This window comes from Macrobrachium rosenbergii, chromosome 44, assembly GCF_040412425.1.
Source record: "Macrobrachium rosenbergii isolate ZJJX-2024 chromosome 44, ASM4041242v1, whole genome shotgun sequence".
In the NCBI taxonomy this organism is placed as follows: domain Eukaryota; kingdom Metazoa; phylum Arthropoda; class Malacostraca; order Decapoda; family Palaemonidae; genus Macrobrachium; species Macrobrachium rosenbergii.
In genome coordinates this window covers 44290881-44300534 of record NC_089784.1, presented here as the reverse complement: position 1 = coordinate 44300534, position 9654 = coordinate 44290881, and the positions used below count along the sequence as shown (strand labels likewise).

At 35.6% G+C, this 9654-nt stretch overlaps 1 protein-coding gene across 2 annotated transcripts in view; it reads right to left on the bottom strand.

Annotated features, from left to right (window-relative positions):
- Positions 1 to 7278, bottom strand: part of LOC136829552 (uncharacterized) — an 8666-nt gene extending 1388 nt beyond the window's left edge. The window contains exons 1-2 of one of the 2 annotated variants that reach the window (XM_067088390.1): positions 6809 to 7278; positions 1 to 6380 (exon numbers count right to left, since the gene is read on the bottom strand). The exon at positions 1 to 6380 is cut by the window's left edge and continues 405 nt beyond it. In XM_067088390.1, the coding sequence (XP_066944491.1) occupies positions 2619 to 5207 (2589 nt within the window). In that variant the 5' untranslated portion in view covers positions 5208 to 6380; positions 6809 to 7278 and the 3' untranslated portion in view covers positions 1 to 2618. The remainder of the gene's footprint in view (positions 6381 to 6808) is intronic. The other variant, XR_010850421.1, reaches the window with a different exon arrangement.
- Between the last annotated feature and the right edge of the window lie 2376 nt (positions 7279 to 9654).

The following is a 9654-nucleotide window of genomic DNA, read 5'->3' as shown; positions in this document are numbered from 1 at the left end:
TCTCCAAGGTCATTCTTTACCACCTCCTTAACAATCCCAAGTGGATAATTTACGGCCTTAGTATGAAGATCCTTCAGCAAAACAAGGTCTCCTGGTTCAATCATTTTATGGGTAACAGGCTTGTATCTGTCAGTCTTATCAACTGCTTGATTTATCAATGTCGTCAAAAATTCATCATGATAAATTCTGATCAGGTTTTCTCTTACCTTCCTCAGCTTGCTGTAAGTGTCCTCAATTTTTCTTGAGGGTGAATCTTTTAAGTCATACTCCCCATCAATTTCAGGATCACACTGCAATTCGGGTATAATGTTAACAGAGGTTAACTCATAGCCGTGTATTAATTTTTCTGGGGTTATTGGGTTAGGTACAGATTCATCAGGTACATCCCTTAAACCATCCTTAAAGGCAATGGGACGACGATTTATAAGATGAGTTGTCTGAGATATAAGAAAGTCCATATCCCTTATGTCTAACACATTGGTTTTAATGGTTTTGCTAATTAGATGTTTTACCATTTTTATGCAAATTTCTACTAAAGAACCCATTTGGCTACAACCTTTGTAATAATTTTCGAATTTAATAGGCTTAATTCCATTTTCTTCAAAGTATGACTGTGTCTCGGGATCTTTTAAAAAATCTACAATAACATTAGCCCCGGCAACAAGTTGTGTCCCTAAGTCGCTCACTACAAACTGTGGTAAACCATGTTCAAAGGTATGTAGAGTGAATGATCTCAAAAATTCCTTGACTGACAAATCCAAGCATAACTTCAAATTAATGGCCCTTGTATACATACAGCTGATACACAGAATCCAAACCTTCACCTTAACACCCTGCATCTTTACAAAATATGGTCCAAAATAATCAATATATACATAACTGAAGGGAATCTGGGAAGGATCCATCCTAAACTCCCGGTAAGGAGACTGATTTAACCGAATTGTACGCTCCTTGAACCTTTTACAGATGACACAATCTTTTACCACTCTTTTAACAGCTGAAAAACATTGTGGTATCCAGAACTTCTTACGAAGCTCATTCAGAACAGAATAATAACCAGCATGCTTGAGTTTTATATGAAGACTCCTGATTATCAGTTCTGTTAATGAACTTTTGTTAAACAGCAAGATTGGGAAGCAACCTCTCTGTTTACTTTTCCACCTGTCAAACTTGCTTTTGACTCTGAGAATTCCATCTTTATCTGGGTAAACATTCAACTGTCTTACCAAATTAGGTATATCCTTAAGTAGTTTAGAACTGGATGCAAAATACTCTAAAACAGTAGGAAACTGAATTTTTTGTTCTTTCAATATGATCATCTTTAGAGCTTTCACATAAAAACCTGTATCATTAGATTCAATGGGAACATTCAGCTTTCTAGCTGTAACTATAGCTTTCCACTTTGCAAAACACTGAGCAACCCTAGCATGCACTTTAACCAGGAGAGAGAAACTAGAGTATCTGTTTGGAGAAACTAGATGCTCAGCAACGTCCTCCCTAAGGTCTTGTGCACAATAATTACTTACAGCATTCTCCTCTTTGAAGTCAAAGGTAGCCCTAGGGTTAGGAACTGTAACTCTCAAAATATCTTGACTGACCACAGACTGGTTGATATCATGTTGAGGACCAGAAAAATAGTTTGTCTTAATTAATTGTTTATAGGACAAAGTTCTTGTTATGCAGTCTCCAGGATTGGCAGTTCCAGTGATGAAAGTAAAATTAACTGGAAACGTTTCACATAACGTATCTATTTGCTGTAGTCTGTTAAGGACAAATACAGACCTTTTCTGCATCTTATCCAGCTTATAGGAATATGAATTGATCCAAGAAAGAGCTACCAAACTATCAGAGTACAAATCCAAGCTTGTTATTGTAATTGGAACGAGGCAATCAGACCCTCCTAATTCTTTATACAAATCAATTAACAACTCCACACCCAAACAAATGGCTTGTAACTCCAGGGAAGGGATGGACTTAGTATTAGACTGTTTGTTTATCAGCCTGTTTTTGGCTAACAAAAAATTTGTTTGGCCAGTATTGATGTTCTCTATATACAGAACAGCTCCATATATCATACTGCTAGCATCTACACAAGCAAGAAGTCTGTATTGTCCATCTCTTTCACCAACAAATCTTTGAACAACAATTTCAGGAGTAGAATTAGCTTGCCTTGCAATGCATTTCCATTCTTTTAGCTTTTCAGCTGGTAAAATATCATCCCATCCTAATGACTTATCACACTGTAAACCATGCATAAATAGCCTTGCCCTATTAAATACTGGACCATTGATATTATATAAATCAAAGTTAGAAGCAATGGACCTAAGGATGGACCTCTTAGTACTCGCCGAAGTTTCCAAAACAATGGGAAAAGTTGAAAGTGTATCCAGCCCTATTCCATTTCAAACCTAAGAGTTTAACTTCCGTTAGTGTTTCTTGATCCAAGCCTGAGTCAATGACTTTTTGAAGTGGCCCATCATTGGTGACAATTTGTTGCAATTCTATCCTATAAGGAGCAAATATATCTGTTAGCATAGTATAGGCCCATTTCAAGGTATCAGAATGTTCGCATGTATATGCTCCATTATCCATATAGAACAACTGATAAAGCAATTTTTTCATATTTTTACCTCTAGAGTATCATCATCCACATCCAAAACCAGTATCTTATAAAGACTCAACATCAAAATTGTAGGGCTACATCTTAGACCAAAACTCAACCTAAGATTCTTATAACCTACTAAAGAAAAATCTTTCTTCTTAACACTTCTAACCCAAAGAAAAAGTAATTTATTCTGGTCTGAAGGTCTAAGTGCTATCTGATTAAAAGCCTTTTTCAGATCAAAGCAAAATATCTTTGAACCAAAACGTAAGTGAAGTAAGGCTGAACTTAACTTTTGGTTTAACGATGGCCCTGGATGAATAGCCTGGTTATGGCTTACTGTCATGGGTTTTCTTGGGTCTGCCTCACAGATGTTTGATAGAAACACTACTCTGCATTTTGTAGTGTCTCTATCAAGTTTGAACACCCCCATGTGGGGTAAAAAACTATGTTCCGGATGTTCAGTTAGGTAATGCTCAAGGTTTGGTATCTTTTCAATTATTCCTAAACTTTCTTGTTCTTTAATGGCTTCATCCATGAGTTTCAGATGCATCTCCCTTTTGCAAAGCTTCTTTAAATTTGACTTTAACACTGCTTCAGCTAGTTTATAATTTCTACCAAGTAAGTGGGACACCTTACTGTTCCATAGCAGAGGTATGGATATTCTTCCATCATCATTAACAATGGCATTGTTAAGTGCATACCTTACTAGAGAATTATTGAGTTCCACAGATGTCTCATTCTCATCCTTATCATAATTAAGGATCCTTTTGCAGTCATATTCTAACATTTGCTCAGTTGCCATTTGTAGTGCTTGCTCATTTATGCCACCCTTCTCATTTAAAACTAGAAAATTTGCTTCTACCACCATTTCCTCATGCTCCAATATAGATTCATCATTAAATTTACCTAATCCAAGGCCAATGGAATCAAGAGAACCTACATCCAAATGAGCAACACCAGACGTACAAGTAGTTGAAGCTTCAACTGTATTTAAATCGGGAAGGCAATGCAAATTTTTTAACATTGTGTTAACATTACCAAGAAGCATCACTCCAAAAGAAGTTTGAAAGTACACTGAAGGACTATCCTGTCCAAACCTAATTGTTGACGCCATAGTGCAGTGAGCAGAGTTAGTGCCTAGAATGAAATCTATACTATTTAACTCATCCCCATTATTCAGCAACTGTTTATCTGCAAGGGTGTAGCCCTTAGCAGAGAAATGGCTTGCTACCCTGGACAAATGTGGCAACTTCAAATTTATATTGATATAAGGTACACATATGGCCTCCACCTTGCAAATTTCATGTCCAAATTTTAAATTCAGCTCCACAACCTTTGTATCATAGGATTTAGCAGAGTTAAAACCATTAACGGTAAGACTCACATTTCTCTTCAAAACTTTTAAAGGCGTCTTCTTAACCACTCTCTCCGTAATAAAATTACACTGACAACCCGAGTCTTGCAAACCTCTCACTTGGGTATGGTCCTCTAGCTGACAAGTAAAAGTTGGTAGAGCAGATCTATTACCATAGCACTGAAGAGCATCCACTGAAAATACTACCCCCGTGGAGACCTTGTCATATTTCTCATTAACCAAATTTGAGTTTTTATTAAGGCTTCTAACATTGACTTTCTCTCCTTTCGGGGAATCTTTTTTAATGCAGAGAAATGTGAAATGCCAGCCATTACACCCTCTGCATTTCTTATGAAATCTAAACTTGCACAAACCTGCAGAATGAGAGGAACTGGCACACTTAAGGCAACCTCCTATCTCTTTCAGCTTATCCACCTTTGCCTTATTACTATCATAAACCGGGCACTTGAAAACTTGATGATCATCAGTTGCTCTATCATAAGCACATAAAGAGCACTTCACCTTAGTAGGCTGCACATAAACATTCACATTAGAGGCTAGATTAACAGCCTCTGAAGTTTTGGGTAACTTTTTAACTTTTGTATCAATTTTCTGAAATGCCATGGCATATCGTTCACATGCTTCAAAAATGTTATCATTAATATCTGTAAGGGAGGGCCTCGACTTATTGGTAATATTTACTAGCTGAGATTGGAAGGTGCTGTTCATGCCATTCCAAAAGAAGTAGTTCAAAAAATCATCCACTTCCATTTTCAACAACTTGACAGATTCCATCAAATTTTTCATCTGACCAACGTACGCAAATGGATCTGTTTGGTAAGGCATTTTCATATCTGTCAACTGTTTTATTAAGGTAAACTTCTGAAACCTAGGGGATGCTAAAGCAGACCTTAAAATTAATTTTGCATCTTCATATGTCTGTTTGTTTGTTTCAAGTGAATTGAGCAGTATGGATGCACGGCCTGAAACTTGTTGCTTCAACAGCAATAACTTGTCTCTCTGAGTATACTTGAAGGTTTTAATAACCTCTTCAAATTCCGAGAGAAATTTCTCTATATTTTCACCCTCTTCACTTTTAAATGCTGGTAAAGGAGCTGTAGGGCTTTTCAAAAGGCTTCTTGCTTCTTCAAGTAAAGAATGGGGAGGACCTGAATCTTTAGCAGCCTCAAGAGTTGCTATAAAATAGTTTATTTTATCAAAGTAGCTCTCACAAACTCCAAACTCCATATTCAGTTTTGACTCATTTTCCTCTTCTGCCCATATTAACTTAGCTATTTTAGAATCATAAACCTTCAGGTCTTCAGCAAATCCATGAAATTTAGAGATAAGTGATCGTCGGTCAACTTCTGAACCCAATTTACATTCTTCAATTCTATTAACATTCTTAGTCACTTGACTGCGGATGTATTTCGAGAATTTATCAAAAGCGATAATTCCGACATTTTACCGATTGCTAATAAAACAATATTTCAGACAATCACGGATTAATCTATAGAGAAGATCTAAACCAACAGGGTTTAGATGTGTGGCGTCCCTATATAACCTTCTATTATCTAATCTACCTGGCCCCTCTACTCTGAACAAATAATTCTTGAAACTCAACTTGTTAATAAATTTATTGAGATAACGCCTCATTAACTTGAATTCTTCCATGCAAGGGCTATCAAACCGATTTCTCCTTTCATAAAATCGGAGTTCAATTTGAGATGCAATTATGCAAGATCTTGGCAACCTGGATCTCAGAACCTTGTAAAATTCTTTGCAATTATTCTTTACCACTGACAAATCTACACTAGACTTTAAATCATTACCTCCTAAGAATACCAACAAATAATCTGGGTTATATGTGAAAACTTCTTCTAGGAGAGCTAGATTATTCAAAAAATAATTAAATGTGGCACCAGGAAAACCAAGAAACTGAACATCAAAAGATGTCTGTTCAATCACAATTGTAGAGCTATTAACTCTCAGCTCCAAATTATCTCTAACATAAGAATGTCCTAGGACTGACAGCCTCATGACAATAACAAAACCAAAATTTAAAACAGGTAAAATTCAAGGACACCTTCAATTATAAACAAAATGGAAGCACTGATAAAATTGAAAATTCTCGTACTTTCGTCATTCTCTCCGCCAATCCTACACTCAACGAGACCAACCAGCAACCAAATTCCTCACTCGAGCCCCCACGTTGGGCGCCATCTTGAAAATTGTGCGATGGAAGGAAGAAAACAAGTCCATTAAAAGGTCCACTTTAATAAAAGGCTGAACTTCTATGTGAAGTTAATTCAGAACTGGTTGCTGGTGGGCTTGTTGTCGGAAAGAAGGAATTTCCTGTGTCAGAAGTAACTACAGGTATGCTGTCTTCCTTCTCCTATCCTCCCCGCTATTCAAGAAACCCTGAGGACATAAATTAAATAAGAAAAAAGTAGAGGCAAGCTCTGCTAAATCACTCAATAATTCAATAAATAAACTCAGTGGTTAAATTTAAAATTAACTTGAATTCTGAGCAATTGGAAATAAAGGATAGCCTATATTTTGTCACCCACTTAACGTGGCAACCACCTAACCACGAAAGGCTTGACGATCCGAAAACTTCGGCGTAAAGTAAACATAACAGTTGGCTACTAATGTAAAAACTGCCTCAAATCCTAACAACTTTCCTAGGGTAACATGCAAAGTTACAGCAGTGATAAATTACGAATATTTTAAATACCAAATCCACAGGGTTTATTAATTGGGAATCGAGCAATGGAATATTTATCTACGATAAATAAATTGACAGGGAATCACTTTAGAAAGTCAGCATATCTTTCGTAATGACGTACCTTATCAATTCTATTCCTCGGAAATTCGGCGAAGATGGTGTATTGATGTTAAAACACTTGTGGCTGGTTTCGTCTTGTGCAGGATGGCGGAGAAAAGAGGGGATATATTACTCCTCCATTAAACGACTTCGACAAACGGTAGATAACATTCCTCTTGTAAAAGCCAGCCGTATGTCCAGTACGAAAACCTTCTTTCAACTGCCTTTTTTTCTTTCCCCTGCTGGCGATGGTTCCTTTAGATTTCGTATTACTGTAAAAAAAAAACAAGACCACCAACAGATAGTTCCGAAAGGGTTGTTAAGTAGTTTACGCTTCAAAGGATTTACCGTCAAAACGAAAATAAATAATATGCTGGGTTTCCCTTTAAGCGCAAACGACCATTAATTATTATAATACATAAGTTATCACTGGGTAACACAGGTTTACCCAAAAAGGAAAAATAAACAATTGAATATATAATTAACTAACCAACTACCAACAACAAAAAGGAACAAAACCGTTCTTTAAACAGATAATTTCTGTAGGAGAGATTAGGCATGGGGGAGAACTTGAAACCAAGCGACCAAAGTTAACCCCACATCCAGACTCTCATCACCTTCGATCACGACCGGTCGCATTCAGGTCTCTCTCTGAGCACACTCTTGTTTTTCTCCCTTTGTCTCCATCACGTGGGGTGATTGTTACTCCAACAGGACCAAGGAATCTTAATGCAGCTGGTCACTGCATTATCTAACCCAGCGGTAAGTCGGATTGTGATGATTACTCCCAGTTCTCTTTCCCTTCAACTGAATCTCTCCTTTTCCTTGTTCAGATTTTCATCTCTTAAGCAGTCCCTGACTAAGAACCCCTAGTAAAGCATGTCCCATTTATGAAATCATATATTAAGCGCATTCATTGTTGTTTAGTGAAATCACATAACTTACCCTCCATGGTGTTAAAGGTACTATTCTTGAAATAAGATTCATCCCCTGTGATTAATTAATAAGAAGTGAGAGCTTCTGTAGTGAAAGATTGTTATCTGGATACTTATTTTCTTGACATGTGTATACCTTGAGCCTGGACATTCCCTCTTGCTTGGAAAAGAATCCACATCAACAATACCAAGAGGCCACAGTTCAACATTCATTACATTCAAGTGCTTTATAATAGCGATTGAAGAGTCTTATTAAATCTGTTGCAATCATTACATTCAGCATTGAGGCATCTGTCCTGATTACGACTAATATTTTGAGCTGCTGTTAACTCCTGTAAATAATCCATTTCCTTTTATTTTACTTTTGTTGAAACCAGTTATCCAGTAAGTCTACTTAATTAATCCACACTGGTGTGTAATAAACTTGTATTTTTGTAATACTAGTTTTCTGCTGGCGACATAATCCATTTCATTATCAGTCCTTTAGAGCTTTATGTGGGCCTTAAATGGCAAAATTACATGGATCTAAGGTAAAGCAAGGCTATATAGCTCTAATTAATTACTTATAAAAGTAAATAACAGACCGACGTATATGTATATATATATATATATATATATATATATATATATATATATATATATATATATATATATATATATATATATATATATGTGTGTGTGTGTGTGTGTGTGTGTGTGTGTGTGTGTGTGTGTGTGTGTGTGTGTAAAGGACTTTTGCTGGAACCCATGAATCATCTGAGTCTTTACGATTTCCATGCGTCAATTTCTGGTGAAAGTTTCACTGACCTCTTTCTTCCGTTTATTATATGCTGTTACGACATCTGTTTCACCAATCTGTTGCATTTTTGAGTGACCACCAACTGAAATCTGTATTTACAGACTTTTTGCTCCATTATGCGGATTGAGAAGCACATCTGTGAACTTCGCACGTGACTGACTAATTCGTCGAGCGATTAAGGATGAATCAATTTTTTAACATGAAGTTTAATGTTCAACGTGCACACATGGAAAGAACTGAAATGCTGTAAACATATAGTTAAATAAATACTAAAAGTAGAGGGCAAAATGCATAGTATTCTTATAGAAAAATATGTTGATTATTCCATGAAATCGTATATGTCCTTGCTTAAAAAAAAAAAAAAAACTTACACAATTAAGTATGTTCGCAAACATGACCTTGCAGATAAATGTCTGCTAAATATTTCTATTACTTATAGACAAAGAATAGTATTGGATCAAAGCAAATTAAGTGATATTCACTCAATGGATGAAACTATTTTCATCGTTCATATAATAATAATAATAATAATAATAATAATAATAATAATAATAATAATAATAATAATAATAATAATAATAATATAATAATAAATAAAAACATTTTTTCATAAGCTAAATACAAATTACGTTTTTAGAGAACTAGTATACTTATTCTAGTGGTAAAAACACTGACATTTTTGTTAAAATAAGCAAACTCTATTTCTCAAGCTAATAATTCAAGATTGTGAAACAAACTCTAACAGTGGCTCTCTATCAAGAGACAACAACAAGATTTCTTATATAATCTTGGAAAGAAGTTATTGTTACCGTAATGCAATTCTACAATGAAAGGCACTGCTTGATCTTTTCTGAAACACGATGGAATTTCTTCTTTCCCCAATATACTGATTTATTTCCTGAAAAGAATGTTGTTTGCAGGTATCGTATTCTCCGTAAATTGAGATTTGGGATATCAGTAAAAGAAATAAGTTACAGAAACTGTCATTTGCAGGGTGATAAGCCATCAGTATATTTGATGAGATTTTGTATTTGATCAGATTTTCTTGAGCCCTCTCTCTGAGGGATAAAAGTATAAAGCTGAACTTTAAACTTTACGCGAATAATGAAAATGATCAATACTCCAATGTGAATA